This window comes from Phyllobates terribilis, unplaced genomic scaffold (assembly GCF_046119375.1).
Source record: "Phyllobates terribilis strain yellow unplaced genomic scaffold, ASM4611937v1 Scaffold_5__5_contigs__length_657084704, whole genome shotgun sequence".
In the NCBI taxonomy this organism is placed as follows: Eukaryota; Metazoa; Chordata; class Amphibia; order Anura; family Dendrobatidae; genus Phyllobates; species Phyllobates terribilis.
The window spans coordinates 472,766,741-472,794,551 of record NW_027362765.1 but is presented as its reverse complement, the minus strand read 5'-3'; the positions used below and the strand labels follow the sequence as shown (position 1 = coordinate 472,794,551).

General features: G+C 44.3%; 1 protein-coding gene across 1 annotated transcript in view; it reads right to left on the bottom strand.

Moving 5' to 3' along the window:
• Window positions 1–22,940, bottom strand: part of UBE2D1 (ubiquitin conjugating enzyme E2 D1) — a 32,878-nt gene extending 9,938 nt beyond the window's left edge. The window contains exons 1-3 of the mRNA XM_073685485.1: window positions 22,725–22,940; window positions 1,828–1,891; window positions 1,693–1,724 (exon numbers count right to left, since the gene is read on the bottom strand). Of these exons, the coding sequence (XP_073541586.1) occupies window positions 1,693–1,724; window positions 1,828–1,891; window positions 22,725–22,748 (120 nt within the window). The 5' untranslated portion in view covers window positions 22,749–22,940. The remainder of the gene's footprint in view (window positions 1–1,692; window positions 1,725–1,827; window positions 1,892–22,724) is intronic.
• Between the last annotated feature and the right edge of the window lie 4,871 nt (window positions 22,941–27,811).

Below are 27,811 nucleotides of genomic sequence, written 5' to 3'. Positions count from 1 at the left end.
TAGCCAGTTAGCTACCCACTTGCAGACATTTTCCCCCAGCCCCATCATTCTCATTTTGTATACCAACCTATTATGTGGCACGCTATCGAACGCTTTTGAGAAGTCGAGATACACGACATCCACTGGTTCCCCCTGATCTACTCGAGAGCTAACCTCCTCGTAGAAGTCAATCAGGTTTGTTTGGCAGGAGCGATTCCTCATGAATCCATGTTGGTTCGGGGTTAATAGATTATTAGCGTCAAGATGCTCCATGATTGCCTCATTAATAAAGCCTTCAAAAATTTTGCCCACAACGGACGTCAGACTCACCGGCCGATAGTTTCCGGCGTCACTTTTCGCTCCCTTTTTGAATATTGGCACTACATTCGCCTGTCGCCAATCAAGTGGTACAGACCCAGTCTCAACAGAGTCCTTAAATATAAGATATAACGGTCTGTCTATCACATTACTTAGTTCCCTTAGTACCCGTGGGTGTATGCCATCAGGTCCTGGTGATTTGTTTATTTTAATGTTACTGAGGCGTTTCTGTACCCCAGCTTGGGTTAGATTTGTCATACTTAGTGGAGGATTAAGCTTGTCACTTCTCATTTCGCCTGTTAGTTCTTTTTCCTTTGTGAAAGTTGACGAAAAAAATTTATTTAATAGATTAGCTTTATCCTCATCTTTCTCTATGATTTTGCCTTCATCACTTTTTATCGGTCCAATATTATTCGATTTAATCCTTTTACTATTTATATACGTACTTAACTCTCCGGTCTCCTCTGTCCTCGGCATCCCGCGAGGTTCTGAAAGGACCTGCGGTGATGTCATTTAGTCAGCTGACAGGTCACACGGCCGCTGACGTCAGCGGTCGCGTGACCATCACATGACTAAAAGACGTCAGCGCACTATGTGAGTGGCGCTTTGCACATGCCCGGGAAGTCAGGGAGCACAGTGCACAGGGCCCTGTGACGTGCAGGGGTGGGTATGATAATTAAGCATACAGGCGAAGATTTGGGGGACTAATAATCACATAGGCGGGGATTACTTGGAGTCCCAAGGACGTCAAGCCTGTACAAAATAGGAATAAAGCGCTTTTCTCTGCAATCAAACCTCGGCTATGGGCCATACAGGTATGTATAGATTTACTTTTCTATACCCTGTATGGCCATAGTAGAGAGCTGATATCGCCAGGGGGTGACATATCTCCACAACATGCCATAAATGTCTGAGGGAGTGGATCTCAGAGACGGGGCGTCACTAAGCTATCCTGTTGGGTGTAGTGGTGAATTAATGGATAGATGCCATGTGTGCCTATTAATTTCTATGGTTACAGCTAGAGAAGAGATTGATTAGACAAGAGTTCAAGTGGATTATCCATTTATATCGCTGTCTGAAATGACTAGAGGGGGGCTCTGCACATGCCACCTGTGCAGCGAGGCGGGAGAGGGATTGCACATTCTGCAGATAAGCGCAGGTACAGATCCCCTACTTATCAGACATGTTATGCAATGCATGTAGGTAAAAAATACCCCCCCAATAAATATTGCTTTTGGGGGACAGATAGAGCCCCACACTGGCACCAAAATACGATGACACATGGACTGAATTACAGACCCCAAATCCGGTTCATGCACCACTATTTAGCACTATGTATAAGCTCTTATTCCCCAAAGCCAGAAAAGGGGATAAATAGGTGAACAATATACTTACAGGTCCCATAATTGTTGCCTGCCAGTGAAACACTGCAAAACAAAAAGAAAAGAAAACCTAAAGTTTGAAAAAATTACCGCACTACATGGAGAATAAAGTTATAAAGGAAAAATCTGCACATTTTATTCAGCTTACAGTCATCTCCGACTGGTCCTGCCGAGCACTGGGCCGGAGGGTCACGCTGCAAGTCGGTTAACTCCTAAGAGAGAAAAAAATAGGAATCAAAACTACAGGTAAAAAAATGGCCCATATATTACAGAGAACCTCTCACTTGCCATAAATATGTAATTTTTTTTTTTACCAGATCTAAATGCTGCTGTTCTCCTGAATCTGGCGTTGCTTTACTTGTGTCTCTCCGTTCCCAGGATCTGGCACTCTCTTTCCTGTTGATAGTTCTGTTAGCCAAGTGGGTGTGATTCAACTTTTCTGTACAGGAGTTTCCTTGAAGGCCACACCCAGTTAACTAAAGACTCAATTTATATACAAGAGGGAGCCATATCTCGTAAAAACAACAAAAAAAAAAAACACACCACAAGAACAAAATAACAGAATAAGGGGAATAGCGTTATTTATACCAAGTAAGAATTTTTTTTTTTTTTTTTTACAAATTTCTTGAAAGTGAGGTCCTCTTTAGCTGGCTTGCAATATCATTTCAGTAGTTTATCTTACAGGAGCATATGAGCTACAGGAATTAACAGGCCAAAAATCTAGGGGAAGATTTCCCCACTTACAAATGTGTGCTTCGGCCCATCAACAGTCAAAATGACACTGTACTAGTCCAAATCAGCACCCACACCCTTACTGCTTTTACAGGTCACGTCATGCAAACTGTGGGCTGATTCATTGTTGTGTTTGAACCTTCTTTTAGGCTATGTGCCCACGATGCAGAAATGCTCCGGATTTTTCCTGAGCGTTTCAGCATCTCCCTGGCATAAAAAACGCATGCGGATTGTACATGCTGATTGTACATGCATTTTTCCTGCCAGGGACAAGCGGATGTGAAGCGTTCTTCACATGCATTTCCACATGCGGGTTGTCAAGCGCTTTCCAAGCGACTTTAGCATCACTTGGAAAGTGCTTGACAACTTGGTCACACTATATAAATCCATGCAACCAGCAAGGATTTATATAGTGTGACCTTAAAGAATGGTAAAAAAATAAAATAAATCTATACTTACCTTCTGATGGCCCCCGGAGTCTTGATTCGCTCCGCCCTGGCTTGCCGGCAGCTCGCGGTACACTGAAGGACCTGCCGTCACATGAATAAATGACGTCAGCGCAGGTCCTTCAGTCCACCGCGATCTGCCGGCAAGCGAAGACGAGCACACCGGGGGCCATCAGAAGGTAAGTATCATATTTATTTTTTATTTTATTCTTTTTTTCACAGTTTCTATGGTACCCAGGTCTGGAGGAGAGTCTCCTGTCCTCCACACCTGGGTACCATCCGCACATTGAAACGCTTGGAATGCGCATCTACATATGCAGTGATGCGGATTACATGCATTCCAATGCAAGTCAATGGTGGCGAAAACACAGCGCTTCAGCAAAATAATTGGTAGTGCTGCGTTTTTTCCCGCAATGATAATCCACAGCAGAAATTTCCGAGGCATGTGCACAGCACATGCGGATTATCATCGGGGAACATGGCAGACCTACCATGCGTTTAAGAGTTTCTGCAGCGGAATTGCTGCTGCAAAAAAGCTTAAAAAACGCATCGTGGGCACCCAGCCTTATATTGCTTTTGGCGTTTATTTGCACTTTTTTTTATGTTTACCATTGTGGAGAGAGTCTGGGGTTTCAGATGTTTTCTGCCCATTCACCAATGGTGACTTTTAAAAAGTCACATTTTTTTTTTGTGAAAATGTATTCCACCTCCCTGAAATGATTTTATGTATACCTGAAATTTTTATTAAAATTCTGCACATTCTATCGTAATTTGTGATTTATTTATTTTTTTTGAGAGCAAAAAGTACAAAAAAAAAAAAAAAAAGTAAAAGCCAAAAATGAAGAGCATTTTTAATTTCTTGTTAAAGGCATGAACCTCTTGCACAACTTAGAATTTGGTGCAAAATAAAACAAACAAAAAAAAATAAAAAATCTACAAATGATGAATCGGACTTCCAGTATCCAATAGTCATCAGAATATACAACTACTAGGAACTATCGCCACATTGAATGGAGGGTTTCCAGATACATCAAGTAGATTTACAGTGAAGTCTCCTTTCAGAAAGGAAAATCTGCAAGATAAAACTCAGCAGCCTCAGGCTTCAGGTTTTTCCTTTTGCAGCTCTGATGATAATATATCTAAGAAAGAAAAATGTAACCAAACGACTCTGCGTGACATTTCACATCTATAAGCAGCGAGGTGGGAGAAAAGTTATTAGCAGCCTCACACTTTACCCCCGACACATGAAGCCGAAAATATATGCAGCGCAGAACTCCTCCAGATTGTGGAGATTCACATCAGGGAAAGCGATAACTAAAAGCGGCAATCTTCTCATGGAAGGCTTTATGAAAACAGCTCTACATGGCACGGCGTTCCTTCATGACCACAAAGAAATCATGCGAGGAGAGGAAACCTGCCGTTCAGAGATTCATAAGGGGAAGTCCACACATTTTGCAAAAACACAAATAGTATTGATTTCCCCTGGGAAGTGAATCATGGGAGAAAGTGAAAAGGGATTGTTTGGTGAAAAAAAAGTAATAGTCTATTAATACAATAGGGGATAACTTGCTGATCAGGTGGGGGTCCGACCTACAGAGCCTGCACTCATCAGCAGAACAAAGAACTTTTATCCCAGTTAGAAAATAAAGCGGAAGGTCGGACTCGACCACACTTTCTCCACAAGGAGGAGAGAAAATTCTATCACAGTTACTGATGATGATTATACAAATCTTGTGACAGTTATAATGGAGAATATCACAGCACAGCCTCCCCAACTGTATACCTATAACCTAACAGCTTATTTAATAGAATGTAGAGGGGAGACAGTTACAACAAGCAGAGGTGACACTTGCTCTACCTGTCCATGTGATGATGCATCATGGGATTTATTTCAAAGTACAGTGGAATAAAAGTTGAATTCTGGAAATCTAGATTAGGTCGATAAGAAAGCGGGAACAGGAAGCTGAACTTCATGAAAGAAAGTATAAAACATACACACAACGAAAAACAAAGGTTCTTAGCGCATAAATTGGTCAATTCATGTATGTCCATCAACCACGGCAAGGTGACCTGATGGGTCCCCATCATCATACCACTCTTGGGCTATAAGCCTACAATTTAAAATGGGCAGACATGCATCTCTCAGACTGTAAGCCTACAATTTTAAATGGGCAGGTAGGAACCAGCACCAATTAGAAGCACCCTTGGGTTGATGGGTGAAGTGCACAGTCCGAGAAGGAGGAAGTCACAACCCCAATGACAAACTACAAAAAACTTGACCAGCACCTCCAAATAGCGTGAACAGGTGCATACATGAATTGGCCATTTTATGTGTTAAAAACCTTCATTTTTTGTAAGTACATTTTATTTAGCAACTGTGTAGTTTAGATCCCATGTTTCCAGTGCTTGCATATATCTTGGCCAAGCGGGGTGCTGATGTTTTCTCTTTATTTCCTTGAGCTGGAATGTTTATTCATCTTGCTCCCTATGTCTCTGTGTCCACTGTTTAGGTTCAATCTCTCAGCCCTTACAAACAGTAAGGTTTTAAATACTAGGACTGTCCCCATGGGGGTCGCCGTGACGAGGTGGGGGTGGCTTTCGCATTATTTTGATCAAAATTATGTTAACCAAGTACCCTTTATTATTTTCATGCACTATTGCAGTTTATTTATTGCAGGGTATTTGGGCATTGTGTTTCTGTCTTTGTTTTTTTTTTTCCTGTTTAATGGACATGTGCATGCAGCATGCAAGAGCTTGTTCTCACACCAATTCACATTCCAGTTCAGTTCTTCAGGTGTTTTCTCTTTATGCACGTTATGCAGTCACTGAAGTGTGTACCTGTTCACACTATATGGGAGGTGCTGGTCAGGATCTTTTTTCTTTTTAATATAATTTAATATACAGGGTGGTCCAAAAGTAGGTGGACAGAAAATAATAAGATTTATTTTGATTTATATATAAAATTATATTTACTAACACAAGCATAACATTGACAATTACATTTTATTCTGAACAATAATACAAAAGCCCTTAAGTTTTATCAACGCAGGTGCTCAAACTGTTTTCCATTATAATTTGCACAGCTTTGAAGTCGGCCTCTTACGCTTCGACAAACTTTTTTGCACAAGTCTCTTTGGGAATTAATTTCTTGAAATGCATCTCATGTAATTTTTCAAATCACTGACACTTTTTGGTTTTAAACTATAAACTTTGTGAGGAATGAAAAGTGGAATCAGATTGGTTTCTAAGGGCAACTGAGCCAGTTTCACTTTACATCATGTTTGATAAACCTACTTTTGGACATGTATGTATGTATGTATGTATGTATGTATGTACAGACCAAAAGTTTGGACACACCTTCTCATTTAAAGATTTTCTGTATTTTGATAACTATGAAAATTGTACATTCACACTGAAGGCATCAAACTATGAATTAACACATGTGGAATTATATACTTAACAAAAAAGTGTGAAACAACTGAAAATATGTCTTATATTCTAGGTTCTTCAAAGTAGCCGCCTTTTGCTTTGATGACTGCTTTGCACACTCTTGCCATTCTCTTGATGAGCTTCAAGAGGCAGTCACCGGAAATGGTCAGTACAAGTACGCAGATATCAAACATGTACAAGTCATTTTTTATTTAAGCGTTGAAAAAAAAAAAAATTGCTTATGTCGCCATTTTGTGAGACCCGTAGCGTCTTTATTTTTCGAGACGGCTTATTTTTAACATCCCAAGCTGATGTTGTTATTGATACCACCATTTTGGGGAAGATACAATGTTTCGATCGCCCTGTGATTGCAATGTTGCGGCACGCAAAAAAAAAAAAAAAAAAAAAAAAGAGAGTTCTGGAGTTTAGATTTTTCTCGTTTCTAATTAATTTACTTTATATTTTGATAAATCAGATACTTCTGAATGCAGTGATGCAAATTTTTTTTTTATTACGATTATATTTTCAATGGGGCAAAAAGGGGGATGATTTGAACTTGTTTTATTTTTATTTTATTTTTTTTTTTTACTGGCTTCAATAGTTCCCTTAGGAGGCATGAAGCTGCGATCATCTGATCGCCCGTGCTACACATAGCAATGCTTCAGCATGACAACGTACCTATACATCAAAGGTCGTGAAGGGGTTAAAACCTTCTGTGCCATCCACAGAGCACCGCTCGTTCATAAGATGACAGCAGATGGAGGGCACGTGAGTAGTTATGAAACGGCCTTCACGACAAACACGCAGCACCCTCCCACTGTAGCTGCGCTACATTACAGCCTGAGCAAGCGCTGTGGGAATGTGACGTGATTAAATGGAGAAGGTGAATGACAATGGCACACAAGTAGAGACTGTGCAAATCAATTTGCAGGACCCGGTCCAGCAGCCACATCAGGAATCTTTGGCCGCTGGATGAAAGCCTTGAGAACTGCCTGCTCCTGCCAGCATCCACTGCTCTTCTATTGATTGGCCGGCCTGGCACGTCACATATGTGGCACATAGTCCTTGCAATGTGGAACCAGGATGGCTAATCAAAAAAGAAGCCAGTCAGGTAAAAGGCTCCTATCCAGCATGGAGTCACACTATCTCTAGATAGTGAGGGCAAACGACAGAAAAATGGCACAACTACACAAAAGGTGTGTATTAGTAAGGACTACATATTAGACTTATTGTGGATAGGCCGTCAATTTTAAAGGTCTGGATAACCTTTACGTGATGGTATATGGAGGCGCAGTGATGTCAGTGTGAGCACGATGGTCCGCACAAGGTGCCCCGTGACCGGCTCGTTTCTATAAGGCCAGGATCTCATGTAGCAGAAAACTTCACCACAAATCTAAAGCAAAATCTTCAAGTGTGACAGAGGATTTGCAGTAGGATTTACTACATTACCCATCAGACTTAATTCCACAGAGGACATGCTGTGGATTTAGAAATCAGCACAGCAGGTCAATTTCAAGGCAGACAAGTTCGGCCGTATGGCAAAAATATACGTTAAGACATACAATTTTTTTTTCTCTTTTGAATAAATTGTAAGATTTACATCATATTACACTTTTTGGGGCGTCATACAAAAACAATGTATGGAAGACGTATGATTTTTTTCTCCATTATCAATGGGAGACCTACTGAATCGTATAGTAGTACGTTTCCATGTATCTAAAGACGTACATGTTTTTCTGTCCATACCATTAAAAGCCAGTTGAGAACAATAAAATGAATAAATTTGCATATAGACATAGATGGACACACGTCAAAATTCAGACAGATTTAGTTAACAAGGAAGCAAATGTGTGGCATATGTCTAATCTATACATCCGACACATACAGTACGTCAGCAGATGTACAAGTGTGAACCTTGCTTTAGCAGGCTCCAAAATGTATAGGTACTGCTTGGCTTTACATCCCGTCACAAGCCTTCTCCTGCCCTCAGAAAACCTCAACTCCTGACATTACCCCGTTTTTTTCTATTACACACAATTTTTCCTCTCGGCCACGGAGCCAACAACATTCTAATCTGCGGTGAGTATAGAAGGTCGATAAGATATTTTCTTTTTACTGTACATTCACCCACTACAAAGAGCAAGCCGGATGGGATTTTTTTCTTTTTTCCCCCCACAGGAGTAAATTAAAGTCAATAGTCATAAAATAATGGACAGCCAAATTCTAGGTGCACCGAATAACGGCCTAGTGCAGTTTATTAATTTATAGTAATTCCCTATATTAAACAGACTACTCCTTTATAAGCCAGAGCAAAAAGAGTGCAGATAAATCATAGGGAAAAGAAAAATGTCACAGAACCAGTTTATGTTCATAGCTGTATCGGGAAATATTCAAGTGGAAGATAAGAGCTCAGTGCATAAACTATGTTGTGCAAACATCACATGCCCAAACCTTACAGCAGTGCCAGAAATACAAAGAAGTGGCAAAGAGGAGTCGACATTAAAGGGGCTTTTCAACACTTAGATACTGATGATCTATCCTGAGCACAAGTCACCAGGGCCACATTGGGTCCCATCAGAATAGGAGCTGATCTGCAATACCTGGCAGCAGCCACTAGAGGGTATTGAGCTGCGCTGTTCCACCCCATACAGCTGTTACATCCAGCATCTGGTTGGTGGGGGGAGATCTAGTACTGAGGACCTATCCTAAAAATAAATCACTAATGTCAAAGTGGTAAAAAACCTCTTGAATTTGTGACTTCTGTCATCATTGCTAACTCACCAACTAACAAACCGCTGTATAAATATCCTTTAGTGACCCCTCTTTCTGGTAACATATTAGAGAAACCAGTAACATTTCAATAGAATTGGGCAATGTGTAATGAGTATGGAGTCCTCCAACTCTCCCGATTGATGAAGGAATGAAGATTTGGGCAATTGGATCTCAACACTAGATTCTTATTGCATCAGGGGAGATCAACTGCTCCTCTCCCCATGCAGAACACAACAAACTTTACACTATCTGGTTTGCATTGCTGGCGTAAAACATGTTGTCCAACAGTCTTTTTAATAAAGACCCCTTCAAAGAGTTCCAAAATAATACACATGGCATTGATCCCCACTCTTTCTAATGCACAGATACACAATCACTTGCATCATGAAAACAGATGCATAGACTGTAAAATATCTTTAGAAATAAGTGGAAATGTACCAAAGGTATTTTTAAATTGGTGGTCCAAAGTAACACAACAATAAAACATTGTTTTTCTCCTTCCATGTTGCAACTTCAAAGAAGAAACAGAATAGCATGCATGTGCAGCAATAGCCCCCCTAATTAATACTTTGTTGCATACCCTTTGGCATTGCGGACAGCCCCCAAACATTTCTTGTAGCCATCTATAAGCTTATTGCACGTCTCAACTGGAATTTTCTCCCACTCTTACTTTGCAGTTTGTACAAGCTCTTGAATGTTTGCAGGGTTCTTTTTCCCAATAGCAGATTTCAGCTCACCCCCAAGATTTTCAATGGGATTGAGGTCAGGACTCATTGTTGGCCATTTAAAAAGTCCATTTTTTCTTTTTCAACCATCCCTGTGTACTTTTAGATGTGTGCTTTGGGTCATTGTCTTGCTGGAGGACCCATGATCTTCGACTCAAACCAAGTTCTCCTACACTGAGTAGGAGATTCCACTCTAAAATCTCTTGATAATTCTCTGATTTCGTGATTCCTGTGAAACTGTCAAGGCTTCCAGTACCCGACTCAGAAAAGCAACCCCACAGGATTATGGATCCTCCACCATGCTTAATTGTTAGTAAGGTGTTCTTTTCCTTATAAGCTTCATTCGAAAACAAACTGTTGCTTTCTATTGCCAAAAAGCTCTATTTTTGTTTTATCTGTCCACATAACATTTTCCCAGACGGATTGTGGTTTGTCAAGCACTCTTTAGCAAAGATCAGTCGATCCTTATTCAGCAATGATTTCTTCCTTGGCCTTCGCCCATAAAGCTCTGCTTGGTGTAGTGTGCGGCGTATGGTACCTGTTGAAACCATGACCCCAGACTGTATTCCAGGTTGGCCTTCAGGTCTTTGGATGTTTGACATGGTGTTTCCCCCCCCCCCCCCCCCCCCCACCTCAACATTTGCACCAACCTTTGAAGACATCCCGTGTCAATTTCCCCCCCCCCCCCCACGTCCAGGGAGGTTCATGACGGTTCCAAGCTTGGCAAATTTCTTAACATTGCGCACTGTTGAAACTAGGATACCAAGGTCTTTGGAGATGGCCTTATACCCTTTGGAAATCTTGTGTTTGCTAATAATAGCAGTTTTGATGTCCTCAGACAGCTCCTTTGTCTTTACCATTGTGACAAAGGAACAAGGCCTATCATGTGTCTTTTTAAAACACTGAAGTCATCATTCATTGGCCAATTCATGTCACATGGGCACCGACAATCACAGGTGAATCTCTTTTGTGATTTATCACAGGCGAGTCAAAATGTGTTTCCATACTAAATAAATGTAAAGGGTGCCAATACCAGTGACACAGTAAGCTTTAGGTTTTTCTATTTTTCCCTCCCATTGTTTTTTTGTTTTAAATTATTGGTTATCATTTGCTCTTTTGTATTTAACATGAGTGCTCTATACAAAAAAAACTTTCACTTGATTCATTTTTTTCAGGAGATATTCCACATTATGTACTTAAAACTTCATGGGTGACAATTACAATGAGCAGGAAGATACGTATAATATATATGCATTTTTTTTTTTGAGTGACTTCAGGTACCATTAGGCACTACGGCGTGTGGTATTGAGTGGCATGATAAGAAGGCCCCTTTGTCATGGGTAACGTACATAACCGACAATTCCACTCTTTTCTTCTTGAATATTCTGCCTCTGCCCACTCCCACAGGCAAAATGCTGTGAGCATTACAGCTGAAGCATAGAAACATCCCCAGTTATGTTGGCATTGTAGTTTTCTAGGTGAATACGGCACCACTCACATACATGATCTGTTTCAAATTAGCTCCAAGGCCTTTGCTTCCAGTCATTGAATGGAAACATAAAAAAAAAATAATTTATAATCCAACCTAGTACAAGTGCCAGTGTGAGGACTAGAGCAATCCCTCCATGTCACACAATCGGTGGGGCTGAATTACTAAGCTAAATGCACCAGATTTGTGGTATATTTTGTGCCAAAAATCTGCCCTTTGTGCCTTGGAGCACATTTTTAAAAATTTAAATAGTGTCACTCACATGGCAAGGGGGCGTGGCCATTCACCCGGCAAGGGGCGTGGCCTTAGAGTACAGTGGTTGGACAAAAGGGAGGGACCTAAAGTATAGCACAGAGTGCAACAATTTGCTGTCTATTTTTCAAATAACTACTAATAGGTGGTGCAATCTTACTCTAGACCAGGGGTCCTCAAACTTTTTAAACAGGGGGCCAGTTCACGGTCCCTCAGACCATTGGAGGGCCGGAATATAATTTAAAAAAAAAAAAAAAAAATATGAACAAATTCCTATGCACACTGCACATATCTTATTTTGAAGTAAAAAAACAATACAGGAACAAATACAATATTTAAAATGAAGAACAAGTAAAGTTAAATCAACCGGTATTTCAATAGGCAGCATAGGACCCCAATAAGCAGGATGTCCCTTTCTCCCCCCATATAATGCCCCATGCAGGATGTCCCTTTCTCCCCCCATATAATGCCCCATGCAGGATGTCCCTTTCTCCCCCCATATAATGCCCCATGCAGGATGTCCCTTTCTCCCCCCATATAATGCCCCATGCAGGATGTCCCTTTCTCCCCCCATATAATGCCCCATGCAGGATGTCCCTTTCTCCCCCCATATAATGCCCCATGCAGGATGTCACCCCCCCCCATATAATGCCCCATGCAGGATGTCACCCCCCCCCATATAATGCCCCATGCAGGATGTCACCCCCCCCCATATAATGCCCCATGCAGGATGTCACCCCCCCCATATAATGCCCCATGCAGGATGTCACCCCCCCCATATAATGCCCCATGCAGGATATCACTCCCCTCCATATAATGCCCCATGCAGGATGTCACCCCCCCATATAATGCCCCATGCAGGATATCACTCCCCTCTTTTTATAATGCCCCATGCAGGATGTCACCCCCCCCCCATATAATGCCCCATGCAGGATGTCACCCCCCCATATAATGCCCCATGCAGGATGTCACCCCCCCCCATATAATGCCCCATGCAGGATATCACTCCCCTCTTTTTATAATGCCCCATGCAGGATGTCACTCCCCCATATAATGCCCCATGCAGGATGTCACCCCCCCCATATAATGCCCCATGCAGGATATCACTCCCCTCTTTTTATAATGCCCCATGCAGGATGTCACTCCCCCATATAATGCCCCATGCCTCCATACAATTAAAAAAAAAAAAAAAAAAAAAAAACACACCTCACCTTACTTCTCACCTGCTGCCGCTGCTCGGGTCTGGACTCCAGCATCTTCCCGCTCTGCGCTGCCTGTGACGTCTCAGGGGAGGGCGCGGTGAAAAGACGTCACCGCACCCTCTGACCTGGGACGTCACAGGGAGCGCACAGCAGGAAGACAGCGGATCTGCGGAGGCACGGGGAGAGGTAGAGGTAAGTATCCGGCTGTCGGGGCCCTGAGCAAGCGGGGGGGAGCGGGCCGCATGTGGCCCGCGGGCTGTAGTTTGAGGACCCCTGCTCTAGACAGTCTAAAGATGCACCAAGTTCATAAAACATCATAAGCCACTGAAATTTTTTGGCGCCAAATTAGTTTTAGGAAATCAGCACCAATGTTTTCCACGAATAAACAGACAAAATAGGGGACTAGTGAGAGACCCATTCAGAATTTGGCCTGATCTTTGAACAATACTAACAATGATCGTGCGGCTGTGTTTTACAGTCGGGCAGAGGTGGCTCCGACCCAATAACTAATAAGCAAGATGGAAATGTTACATTCAAGATACAGAATAAGAGACCACAATTACAGTAAGAGCCCAATTCCAAAATTTCCTATACCCCACCGACCACATATAAAGAGAAGAAAACAGTTATTGTTTTGGCTACAACAGAGCATGTTCTAACTAAACAAGCATCATAGAATTGGACTGGAGAAATGGGCCGAGTGCCCAGACGTAAATCCGCGAGTCCAGGCACTTAAGTACTTGTTACACCCAGTTTCAGATGAAGCAAATATCATCGAAACAGTCAATGATTATCCCTGAAGTAACTGGAGAGTGTAAAGCAGAAGAAAAAAAAAGAAAAAGCTGTTTTCATAAAAGTTTTTCAGAGGGAAGGACTAGAGAAGGGAATTGGAGAGAGGGGAGATAGTGGCTACTTAGAAGAGACTTTAAAATATTATTTTAGGGAACAGCAACTGCATAATATGTTAACTTATACGAGTTCAACCACCAAGCAGAAAATTCTGCAAACTTTTTTTTTTTTTTTTTTTTTTTTAAACAATACCTACCGTATTTTTCCGACAATAACACGCACTTTTTTCCTCCAAAATTTTGGAGGAAAGTGGGGGGTGCGTCTTATAGTCCGAACCTTCTACTCTATACGGTCTTGTTGCTGTGGGTGGTGGGGTTATGTGGGGGGGCAGTGGAGGAGCGGGGTACAGGAGGCAGCAGCGGCTACTGCAGCCTACACGGTCCCTGCTGCTTAAGAAAATGAATATTCACTGCTCCCCATGCCTATGGGCGTGGGGAGCACTGAATATTCATTGTCCTTAATCACGGTAAAGTGTAGCTGCAGCGCGGATCCTGCAGCGCTAGGCAGTCATTTGTGCCCGCTAATAAAGAGCATGAATATTCACCCCCTCTCCATGCCCATGGGAGTGGAGAGGGGGTGAATATTCATGCTCTTTAATAGCGGGCACACGCAACTGCCCGGCAGCAGGAGCCACCCTGCGGCTCCAGTGTGCAGCCGCTATCAAGGAGCGTGCAGACACCGCTCCCCACGCACACAGTCATGGCGTGAGGAGCAGTGACTCTTCCGGCACAGCATCTCCCTGTGTGAGTGCGCATGTCAGTTACGTCATGCGCGGCTCACACAGGGAGTTCTGTGCTGGCTGCAGAGGAAGACACAGCGCTGGAGGAGAGAAGATGAAAGGTGAGTAGGAGTGTTTATTTTTTTGTGTAATGGAGATGGGGCTGCCAGGCATGCCAGGATGAGGGGCTGCCAGGCATGCCAGGATGAGGGGCTGCCAGGCATGCCAGGATGAGGGGCTGCCAGGCATGCCAGGATGAGGGGCTGCCAGAACAAAATTAGGGAATATTACCCCTATAACAGTGTCAGCAGCAGACCCTCTCCCCCTTAATAGGGCATCATGACCACATTTTTTGCTTAAATTTTTTTCCCCTATTTTCCTCCTCTAAAACCCAGGTGCGTCTTATGGTCCAGTGCGTCTTCTAGTCCGAAAAATACGTTAAGTATATTAAGGCTATGTTCATGCGTTGCATTTCTTCAGCTTTTATGCAAATTTTCAGCTGCGTTTTACAGTACCAGCAAGTCTGAGATTTCAGAAGCCTCATGCACACACCTTAGTTTGTTTGTTTTTTTTTACTGTTTTGTCCAAGAGCTGCGTTTCTGCAAAATGCAGCGCTTTTCACCATAGAAAGCAATGTGTAGTGCAAAGACGCCGTGAAAAAGCAGAAAAAATGCAGACATCAGGTTTTGCTGCGTTTTTCATGGCAAAACCTGGAGGAAGTTGAATCTCAGGTTATTTTTTATGCACAAAACTATCAGCATGTGCAAGAGACGAATGTACCCTGACAAAAACAGCATTGCTTTACTGCCAAGAGAGCAGGTTTTGTCTGTGGAAAAAAAAACAGCAAAAACGCAACGTGTGAACACAGCCTAAACATGTAACTGGTGGTGGTCTAACAATGGAACCCCTTCCCGCGAAACTGATACCACTGGTTTCTATTAGAAAATCATTCAAGGTTAAAAAAGGGGGAAGAGGTGGATATACTTTACAACACTGCTGGCCCGAAGGGTGTTCAACAGCTAAAGCTTCCCAACTTGCCTATATCTATGCACGCTCAGAGCGTGAGCGCAAGTTCTTAAAGGGTAGAGGGAAGTAATGCCTGTCGCGGAGGTTCATCTCCTTTGAGAATAGGAGAATTTCATGTTGAAATATAGAAAGATCAACCCTTCTTTTTGTCATTTGGGAAGAGTTGGGTCACAGCCGCAGACATTAGATGGACAGCCCGCAATCATATAATGGGGCATATTTAGCAATACTTTCTCATTTTTAAACAGTATAAACCAGGGCTGTGGGGTCAGTAAGCCAAGCAACCGACTCAGACTCCACAGCACGGCCTCACTACTGAGCGTGTACATAAAGTGCAGCACAGATTCATCTCAACTAAAAGCAGAGATCCTTAAATCAGGAACAGAACAGACATTTCATAACTTTCCCAAATTCTTCTGAAAACATTTACAGCACATCCTGCATTGTACTAATGAAACCAATTTATTATATATTTTAGGAGTCGTTCCATTTTATACACAGTCCAACTTCACCAAAATGGACTATGACTCCACGACTGGTATAAACTTGGACTTCACAGTCTTAAATTGCGCCAAATTTATCAGTGGTTCATGCTGTTTGAGAAACAGACAAGGTGCAGAAAGTGTAATACACAAATATAGTATAAGCCTTAAAAGATCATTTTATCTTCCATATAGTTGACTATCCCCCGGGCCCCGTCACACTAAGCGATGCAGCAGCGATCCCGACAACGATACGACCTGTCAGGGATCGTTGCTGCATCGCTAATACATCGCTGGTGAGCTGTCAAACAGGCAGGCTCACCAGCGATGAGGGGAGCAGCGATATCGTGGAAAGAATCGTTCCACGATGTCCTGCTCCCGTTACCAGCCTGCTGCAAGCAGGAGCAGGCTGGTAACTATGGTAAACATCGGGTTACTAAGTGCGCGTGTGCCCCTAGTAACCCGCTGTTTACCATGGATACCACTCTGCTACGGTGCGCGGGAGCCTCCGTGCACCGTAGCAGAGTGGTATCCATGGTAAACAGCAGGTTACTAAGTGCGCGCGTGCCCCTAGTAACCCGATGTTTACCATAGTTACCAGCCAGATCGTTGGTCCCGCTGGTCACACACAGCGATGTGTGCTGGCCAGCGGGAGGCCAACGACCAAAAAATGGTCCAGGACACTTTGCAACGATCAGCGACCTCACAGCAGGGGCCTGATCGTTGCAAAGTGTCACACACAGCGACATCGCTGGTGAGGTCGCTGGTGAGTCACCAAAACCGTGACTCAGCAGCGATATCGCTAGCGATATCGCTATGTGAGACGGGGGCTTTACGGTCAGGGCTGTGGAGTCAGTAAGCCAATCCTCCGACTCCACAGCCCTGCTTACAGTAGCATTGTATAATAATAATCATGTAGCTTATAATACCTACACTGCCAGACTGGAGGGAAAAAAAAAACAAGATCTAATCGTGCTCAAATTTTTTTTTTTTTTAATGTTTTGTAAAACAATAAGAGGAGACAGTCACCCTCCATCATGCCCCGTGAGCCCAGCGCACATCGCTCCAGCATTTAGGGAGGCAACAGAACGGCTAAGGTTGCTGCAGTGGTCAGGGACCTAGAAGAACGTATCAGTAGAGGAGTCTCTGATGACGCCCTCTTCTTGTCACCTGACCACTGCAGCTAATCACAGGCTTACTGCCCTGTTGACTTCTGAATGGAGCATACATCACTTTTGGAGCTACCTGCTTTGAATCCATGGGGGTACTGGAAAATCATTATACCTCTATGGTTTTAAAAACATCCATAACTTTGACAATCCCTTTTAAGTGCTGTTCCTGCAAAAACAAAAAAAAGATAATTTGGCTTCTGAATTAGTCCAATTGCTCACCCCTAATGTACTAATTATTTTGTAATTAGACTATACTAGAGCACAGTTAATAAATTGTGGTGGAGTCACACAACTTTAGGGTCTTAGGATGCTGCAGTATGGCCATCCCTCGAGACCCTGAACCAAGGCTTCTTTGTTTCTTTTAAATTGAACCATTCACTAGTCCAGGATGACCCCACAATAGTCAGTGGGCGCTTTATGACAGTTGTGTACAGCAAGGATCCCTGTTACCAGGTAAGGTCACAGATGCTGCGCCTTTCCAAAAACTGCTGCTTTCAAAACAAAGGAGTCTGAAGAGTCCTCCTCACCTCACATCCCTACCTCCAGCTCAAGAACGTTCCTCACGGCTCATTGACTCACAAGCTGTTCAATAAATTCCGAAAACCCTTCAACCAGGGAACGGCCTTCTCTTTCCAAGGTGGTGATGATCCAACATAATAACCTGCATATCTACAGACTGATGACTCGGGGCAGATTCCTGGCCAGTCAGGGGTTACTCATGACAGTGAATCACAGGCAATGAATGGAGTCATCAGAGCAGCTCTGGCAGATATAGACTAGACTATATACTGTGTAGACTAGCAGTCAGTAATAAAGAAGACACTACTCCCTACACAGCTGACGTGATTAGGCCAAGTTCAGATGTAAAAGATTCTGGTGCAGATTCTGCAGTTTATTACTGTACAATACATTTGGATGAGATTCTTGTAAACACCCTTATATGACATGACCTGATGCAGATTTAGATTGGGGAACATCACAGAATAGCAGTTAGATCTATAGCAGAAAAATTGCATGTGGTCCAAGGAGACAGTCACACCAAATCTTGCAGTTCTGAAGCTTTGTCCCCCCACTCCATTTTATTTGTAGCCTTTTGACTTCACCTCGAAGCCTCAAAGTAGTGACATGTGACTTAGCTTAAATGGAAGGTGCTGTGACCGTTATTTTAATAATTGGATTATATAATCCATTATTTTTAATACATAATTAAATTCACTGTTTTTATATTTAACCACTGGGGGCTGCTGCCACTTGTACACTGCTCAAAAAAATAAAGGGAACACTTAAACAACAGAATATAACTCTAAGTAAATCAGACTTCTGTGAAATCAAACTGTCCACTTAGGAAGCAACACTGATTGACCATCAATTTCACATGCTGTTGTGCAAATGGAATAGACAATAGATGGAAATTATTGGCAATTATCAATCCACCCTCAATAAAGGAGTGGTTCTGCAGGTGGGGACCACAGACCACATCTCAGTACCAATGCTTTCTGGCTGATGTTTTGGTCACTTTTGAATGTTGGTTGTGCTTTCACACTCGTGGTAGAATGAGACGGACTCTACAACCCACAGAAGTTGCTCAAGTAGTGCAGCTCATCCAGGATGGCACATCAATGCGAACTGTGGCAAGAAGGTTTGCTGAGTCTGTCAGCACAGTGTCCAGAGGCTGGAGGTGCTACCAGGAGACAGGCCAGTACACCAGGAGATGTGGAGGGGCCGTAGGAGGGCAACAACCGCTACCTCCGCCTTTGTGTAAGGAGGAACAGGATGAGCACTGCCAGAGCCCTTCAAAATGACCTCCAGCAGGCCACAAATGTGCATGTGTCTGCACAAACAGTTTAAAACCGACTCCATGAGGGCCCAACGTCCACAGATGCTCACAGCCCAACACAGTGCAGGACGCTTTGCATTTGCCACAAAACACCAGGATTGGCAAAATCACCACTGGCGCACTGTGCTCTTCACAGATAAAAGCAGGTTCACATTGAGCACATGTGACAGACGTGACAGAGTCTGGAGACGCTGTGGAGAGCTATCTGCTGCCTGCAACATCCTTCAGCATGACCGGTTTGGCAGTGGGTCAGTAATGGTGTGGGGTGGCATTTCTGTGTAGGGCCGCACAGCCCTCCATGTGCTCGCCAGAGGTAGCCTGACTGCCATTAAGTACCAAGATGAGATCCTCAGACCCCTTGTGAGATCATATGCTGGTGCGGTTGGCCCTGGATTCCCCCTAATGCAGGACAATGCCAGACCTCATGTGGCTGGAGTGTGTCAGCAGTTCCTGCAAGATGAAGGCATTGAAGCTATGGTCTGGCCCGCCCATTCCCCAGACCTGAATCAGATTGAGCACATCTGGGACATCATGTCTCACTCCATCCACCAACGTCATGTTGCACCACAGACTGTCCAGGAGTTGGTGGATGCTTTAGTCCAGGTCTGGGAGGAGTTCCCACAAGAGACCATCCGCAACCTCATCAGGAGCATGCCCAGGCGTTGTAGGGAGGTCATACAGGCACATGGAGGCCACACACACAATACTGAGCCTCATTTTGACTTGTTTTAAGGACATTACATCAAAGTTGGATCAGCCCGTCGTGTTTTTTTCCACTTTAATTTTGGGGGCGACTCCAAATCCAGGCCTCCATTGGTTAATAAATTTGATTTCCATTGATGATTTTGTTGTCAGCACATTCAACTTTGTACAGAACAAAGTATTCAATGAGAATATTTCATTCTTTCAGATCTAGGATGTGTTATTTGAGTGCTCCCTTTATTTTTTTTGAGCAGTGCATTTGCTTTTGCGTAACTACACTTAACCACCTCAAATACAGCAGCCCCTGTACATAGAAGTCTGTGGTCACTGTAACCACGTCTCATGTATTGTGGCTGCCTTCTGCTGTGACCTGGGCTGTCCAGGTCACAGTTGTGGGATGAGATCAGTACCATTTTTGTGAAGCCCGCAGTGTATGCTCCAGGCTACACTTTCCCCGTGTCACCACTCCGCACGAGCCAAGCGGCAACAGGAGCTACCGGGCAGGGAGCGACGACAGGAGATGCAGTGAGCAGAGGTCATGGATGAGGTGTGTATCGCGGCGGGGAGTGGTGATTGCATTCTGACATCAACAGTACAATGCAAGGCTGAAGATCACCGCAATGTTCAGAACACAGCAAAGAAATCATCACACTGCTGTGCACTGAACACACTGACAGCTCTGCTATATCACTGTAAACTGACATAGCAGAGCTGTGCATGTGGGGCCCATTATACTGCGCAGAGCACTATGTGGGTTTTTAAAATCTTGTTGGAAAAAATAAAAGGTCTCTGTTGGCTAAAGTTGGGTTTATGGACACGTGATGTATACAGTGGCATCCAACAAACCCCAAATTACAAAAGAAAAGCCAAACTATGGACACTGTCCATAAAAAGCTCATGTCTGTTTTTATCAACCCACATAATCAGGAGGTAAAGCTTTAGAAAGTCACTGGTGGGCTCAGTGCAGGGGTATCGGGTAATCTCAAAGCTAAGCAAGGTGACATTTTAATTTTTTTTTTTTTTTTTTAAACCAAGTAGCATCCCCAAGACGAAGGCTTGACAGCCAAAATGCACACTGAGGTGGACAGTCACTGATCTCCCATCATAGGTTGGTTATTCTGTTTTTTTTTTTTCCAGTTTTGCACTGTTGTATGTTATCGCAGTAATGTCACAATTCTATATAAGTTCCAGCTGAGCCACGTATAACACTATAGTTTTGTGGCATGAACTACTTATAATAATTTTTATTTCTATAGCACCAACATATTCTGCAGCACTTTACAATTCAGAGGGGACTTGTACAGACAATAAGACATTACAGAATAACACAACAGATACCAGCAGGAGTGAGGGCCTGGCTCACCGGCTTCTGCACTGTATTCACTACTGGTTGTGGCACCAGAAATACTTATGTAGGAATCGTGTGACTAATGGCCTATTGCTTCCATCCCATGTGTACTGCTATACTTTATTCCATTGCATCATAGAAAATGACAACGATAAAATAGTTTTATTACTTTGGCGTTGACGCAGTACCAACGTTATAGGTCTGTGTCAGCAATGTGAGTGCCGCCTACTGTATTTGGCAACATGCTGTAATATAGCTGTGTGTAACTATTAGGTGGCCAGTCCACATTAAAGGGTTTCTCCATTAAAACTTTAATTGACACAGCGTGACGCTCCTCCGCACTGTCCCCCAATATCACCATTAGGCAGAGGGAGTCACATGAATGCTGCAGCCATCGTATTCATCTGACAGAAGGACGTCGGCTGGGAGGGAATGTCAGGGCTACAGCCCATCAGAGGCCACGTGGCGCCCCCCGCCAGGTGCTGAGGTCGGGGGGTACAGTACAGCATGGAGCAGTGGCTCGGGACTGTAAGGAGAGTATAGGCTTTTTTGTTGTATTAAACTGCCCTGGAGCTATTAAAGGGGTGGTCTCAAGTTTGAAAGTTATTCTTTATCCATGGGATACGGAATAACTTTATTATTTCCATTTTGTGACATCATTATTTGCAATACCCTTTTCTACAACTAAACCGTGTCTTTTCTTCACTGTAACCTCACATGTGCATACGTCTTAATTTAACCAGCAATATATCATTCCAGGCCGGTCACTTGACGTGGGTCCCAGTGGTTGGACCTACGTGGATCTAACAATCAGCGTCCCTCCAGTGAATAGGTTATCATTTATATAGGCCGGGATACCCCTTAAATGTACTAGGTTTCACCTATAATTTGTGGTATAAAGCAAATAATTGGCAAATTACTTAATTCCTTCTATTTTACGAGCTGGCTGATCTCTACCTCCTTGTTCAGGATCTTGTGAGGATTTTGCCATATATTCTCCTCCAGTACAAGTGACCAAGTACGTTTCACCGAGGTGGAAGATGTTTTAACAAATCTATATGCAGCATAAAAAAAGATAAATAAAGCGCGACTTCCATGCAGGAACCGACCTGAGGTCCATTCCCTCTGGTTTTTACATTTTCCAATGTAAAGAGTGAAATCAGCAGCAAAAGCCATAACAAATCAGCATGAAACTCATACAGATTTTGCCACAGAGCCATATCGGATGTTTTGCACTCAATTTACGGCCCACGTGGACGTTACCTATAAGTTCACCAAATGCGAGACCCACAAAGTGTTGCAACAAAAAATCCACCTGCTGCTGACTTGGTGTGCGACTTTGCACCTTGTAGCAGTGGCACACAGCGATCTCAGGCCTGTGGTGGACATAGTGGCCACGTAGCCCCAACTTTATGCCAAATCATATGACACCAGCACTGCCGAGTCCTCCCGATCTAAACCACGTTGAGTGACCATACATGACTGGGGTAGAATTTGGACAGACCTGGAGTGTGTTACCTGGATCACGTCATGTAGGAACCGCTCAGCGGATGTCCAATAGAGGACCGAGGACAAAATAAATGTCCTGAGGGAGCAGACAGATTTACAATGTTCAGACGCAGCAGAAATGATGGTTACCACAGTTATTAGTACTCCCCCCCCAGATAGATATATAGGAGCTGGATCACAGCAGTGACGTCATCACAGGGGCCTGCAAACAAATGACGTGATGGAGGGTAGTATTTCCAATACTCCACCACAAGGGGGCGCTACAGCAGCGAGGTGCACGCCTGGAGATGGATGGAGATGACAGAGCAGCAGCACAGGCGGCCTCCATTGTTTCCCCCCCCCCAGTCGCACTTACTTTCTGTATCCTCTTCAGGGCCATGGAGCAGTTCAGCTGGAGAGCGGCAGGTAAGACAGGACGGCGGGCTGCTGCGGGCGGAGCGGTACGGGCGGGCCTGTCACTGAGGCGCTGCTCTATCAGGAGGAAGCGACTCACTTACGAGAACTGCCGGCGCGTATCCTGATTCACTGTGGGCGGAGTTTGGCGCTGGAGGGCGTGGCTTTTTACGTCGTGTTTTTTTTCTTTTTCCGCTTTTTACTAGGTGACGTCAGAGGCGGCATGTCGGGAATTGTAGTCTGCGGCGGTTTTTGTTTTTTTTTCACTAAACTTTATTGAAATACGACAAAGAACAGAAACAAGGCCCAGTTGATTTTTTTTGTCAGCACATGAAATACCTAGATAGAAGATGGGGCTCTGAGTAAAGAAACGTGCCTGTGTTTGCTTTAGGCCATGTTCACACGTTCAGTATTTGGTCAGTTTTTTACCTCAGTATTTGTAAGCCAAAACCAGGAGTGGAACAATCAGAGGAAAAGTATAAGAGAAACACGTCACCACTTCTGCATTTATCACCCACTCCTGGTTTTGGCTTACAAATACTGAGGTAAAATATTATTTCTTTTTAGAGCACCATTGATTCCATGGTGCTGTACATGAGCAGAGGTTACATCCAAAATAGAAATATAAATTACAGTGAACAAACTGACTTTGACAGGCAGGCACAGAGGGGGAGAGGGCCCTGCCCTTGTGGACTAAGGCTATGTGCCCACGTTGCATTTATGAAGCAGAAAATTTCTGCTGCATAAATGCAAGTCCTCTCCCGGAAAAACGCATGCGGAATTCCGCACGCGTTTATCGCGCATTTTTCGCGCGTTTATCACGTGTTTTCCACATGCAGAATTGCCTTGCGTTTTTTATGCATTGGACAAAGGCAATTCCGCTTGCGGAAACGCAAAATTAAATGACATGCTGCGGATTTTTGAACGCGGCATTAACGCTGCGGAAAAATCCGCAGCATGTGCATAGAAGTTGCGGAATCCCATTGGGGACCATGGGGTGCGGATCTACATGCGTTTTTCAAGCGTTTACGCTGCGGAAATTCCGCAGCATATACGCTTGAAAAATGCTACATGGGCACACAGCCTAACAGTCTACTGGATAATGGGGTGGAGACATTAGGTTGGGGGGTTGCAGCAGCTCCGGTGGTGGTCAGGAGGCAGGGGGTTATTGCAATCTGTAAACTTTCTCCCAGAGGATGGGGTATACTTGGGAGAAGTCTTGGAGGCGATTGGGTGAGGAACATATAAGTGTGGAGGAGAGAGGAAGGTCTTGAGAGATTACATGTTGCAAGGTAACAGGAGATTAGTTTGGAGATATATGGAGGGGACAGATTATGGAGCTGGATACATTGGTGATTGGTAGCCAATGAAGGGATTTGCAGAGAAGTAGCGAGGCGAGAGATGGATTGGTCATGCACAGAGTTAAGGACGGACTGTAGAGGTCCGAGAATGTTAGCAGAGAGGCCACAGAGGAGGATATTGCTGTAGCCGAGGCAGGAGATGATGTCATGCACTAACATTTTAGTAGATAGAAGGATGAGGAAAGGATGAATTCTGGAAATATTTTTGAGTTGGAGGCGGCAGGAGGTGGCAAGAGCTTGGATGTGCGGTTTAAAGGACAGGGCAGAGTCAAGGGTTACTCCAGGGCAGTTGACTTGTGTTACAGGGGAGAGAGTGATAGGGGGGTTAGGTGAGATGGAGGAAAAATGATGAGTTCAGTTTTGTCCACATTGAGCTTTAGGAAGCGTGATGAGAAGAAAGAGGAGATGGCTGATAGGCACTCAGGGATTTTGGACAGCAGAGAGGTGACGTCTTGGCCAGAGAGGTAGAGCTGAGTGTCATCAGCATACAGATGGTAATGGAAGCAGTAGGACTTTATAAGTTGTCCCAGGCCAAAGGTGTAGATTGTGAAGAGGAAGGGTCCCAGAATAGAGCCTTGAGGGACACCAACAGAGAGAGGGCAGGAGGAGGAGGTAGTGTGGGAGTGAGAGACGCTAAATGTGTGGTTGGAGAGGTTTGAAGAGATCCAGGAGAGGGCAAGGTCTTTGACAGCAAGGGGAGAGATGATTTGTAGTAGGAGGGAGTGTTCGACCTTGTCGAATGCAGAGGACAGGTCTAGAAGGAGGAGTACAGAAAATTATCTGTTAGCTTTGGCAATAAGTCATTGGCAGTTTCGGTGGAGATGGAAGCTGTATTGTAGGTTGTCACAGAATGAGTTAGATGAGAGATTGGAGGAAAGTTCAGCATGAACATGCTGTGCGAGGAGTTTGGAGGTGAACGGGAGCAGCGATATGGGTCGATAACTGGATGTAGAGGTCAGGTCGAGGGAGATCTTCTTTAGGATAGGTGTTATAGTGACATGTTTGAAAGCAGAAGGGAAGGTACCAGAAGTTAGCGATAGATTGAAGAGATGGGTTAGTGGTGGGATAAGTGTGGTGGTGAGTTTGGGCAGAAGGTGGGATGGGGTCAAGTGCACAAGTGGTGACGTGCCATTTGGATAGGAGATGAGTGAGCTCTCCTTCAGTGATGGTGGGGAGGAAGTTATGGGGGAAGAGCAGTGGTCTTTTATACATAATGGTTATGATGGATGGGTATTAAAGACATACCTTGTTTGGTCAAGCTTATGTTGAAATGTGCGACGAAGTCTTCTGCAGAGATGAGGGAGGGTGGAAGAGGCAGTGGAGGGAGGAGGAGGGAGTTAAGGCTGTATGCCCACGTAGCGTTTTACAAGCGTTTTTGATGCGGAATTTCCGCAGCGGAAACGCTTGTAAAATGCTTGGTAACCCGCACCCCATGATCCCCAATGGGTTTCCGCAACTTCTATGCACATGCTGCGGATTTTTCCGCAGCGTTTATGCCGCGTTCAAAAATCCGCAGCATGTCATTTAATTTTGCGTTTCCGCAAGCAGAATTGCCTTTGTCCAATGCATAAAAAACGCAAGGCAATTCCGCATGTGGAAAACGCGTGATAAACGCGCAAAAAAAGCGCGATAAACGCGTGTAGAATTCCGCATGCGTTTTTCCGGGAGAGGACTTGCATTTATGCAGCAGAAATTTTCTGCTTCATAAATGCAACGTGGGCACATAGCCAAAGGCTGTGTGCCCACGTAGCGTTTTACAAGCGTTTTTGATGCGGAATTTCCGCAGCGGAAACGCTTGTAAAATGCTTGGTAACCCGCACCCCATGATCCCCAATGGGTTTCCGCAACTTCTATGCACATGCTGCGGATTTTTCCGCAGCGTTTATGCCGCGTTCAAAAATCCGCAGCATGTCATTTAATTTTGCGTTTCCGCAAGCGGAATTGCCTTTGTCCAATGCATAAAAAACGCAAGGCAATTCCGCATGTGGAAAACGCGTGATAAACGCGCGAAAAAAGCGCGATAAACGCGTGCGGAATTCCGCATGCGTTTTTCCGGGAGAGGACTTGCATTTATGCAGCAGAAATTTTCTGCTTCATAAATGCAACGTGGGCACATAGCCTAAAAGTGTTGAATAACTGTTTGGGATTGTGGGATAAAGAAGATACAAGGGTTGTGAAATAGACCTGTTTAGCAGAGATGAGGGCCGATTTAAATGTGAAAGTTGCTGTTTTGAAATTGGTGAAGCACTGACCAAAATACTGACCAAATACTGAACATGTGGATGTGGTCTAAGGCTCAGACTAGTAGACAACTTTGCTAGCACAACCTCGCTTTTAAAGGGGTATCCTCTTGTTATTAAATAGGTATAATTAGTTAGCATGAAAATAAGCAACTAAATTGTATTTTTGAATCAATCCCAATTGATTGATGCAGTATAAGGGATCAGTCATTCAGTCCCGAATATTAAACGAGTAAGATTGCAAAAAAACATTGCGCTACAACATTGGGCAGAAATGGGAAAGAGCTCACTAAGACAGATAATGTATAATGTGAACAGTCTTTGATTTCCAAGTAATCAGTCCAGTAGATAATCCGTAGAGAAAAGTAGGTATCTGTAACGCCAATGCCGGCGTCCCTGCGTAGTCCCTCTCCCTCCTCCAGACAGGGACGCTGACATACTCACCACTCCGCCAGTGCTTTTGTGCCCCAGTTCCCTGCTATAGCTCTCTGGGCCTGTGCACGCCACGCAGGAATCCCGGCAGCGCACCTAGTGTGTGTGCGCTCCCTGATTCTTAAAGAGGCAGCGTGTATTCTTTGGAAATGCCCCCAGCCAATAGCTGGGAAGCTCCAAGTATATAAGGCACGCTTCTCAGTAGAGAGGTGCCTGAGCAATGCATCCACCTTGATTTAGAATTGTGCAAGTAGTCTGTTGCCAGGTCCCCCATGTTGTCTGAACCCGAAGCTGTTCTTGAAACCCTTGTAGTCTGAACCTGAACGTGTTCCAGAATTCTTGTAGTCTAACCAGTACCTGTTCCTGAGACCTGTGTGTCTGAACCCGAAACCACTCTGGCGGTACCTGACCCCGAAACCGCTCCGGCTGTCCCTGAACCTGAAGTCGCACCGACGCTACCTGAGCCTGAAGCCACACAGGTGGTACCTGAACCTGAAGCCGTACCAATGGTACCTGAACCTGAAGCCGTACCAATGGTACCTGAATCTGAAGCTGCACCGATGATACCTGAGCCTAAAGCCACACGGACGGTACCTGAGCCTGAATCCGCTTCGGCATTACTTGAACCTGTAGCTGTACCGATGGTACCTGACCCCGAAACCGCTCCGGCTGTCCCTGAACATGAAGTCGCACCAGTGCTACGTGAACCTGAAGCCACACGGGTGGTACCTGAACCCGCACCGACGGTACCTGAGCCTGAATCCGCTCCGGCATTACTTGAACCTGAAGCTGCACCGACGGTACCTGACCCCGAAACCGCTCCTGCTGTCCCTGAACGTGAAGTCGCACCAGTGCTACGTGAGCTTGAAGCCACACTGTCTGAATCAGAACCAGTATCCAAATCCTGTCCTGTCTATGACTCCAAGTCTGTGCCCGTAACTGCGATCCTGACCCTTTGAGTCAGCTATTGCAGCATCGAGGACTGCCCAGAAGGGGTATCCGGCAGCAACTTGCAG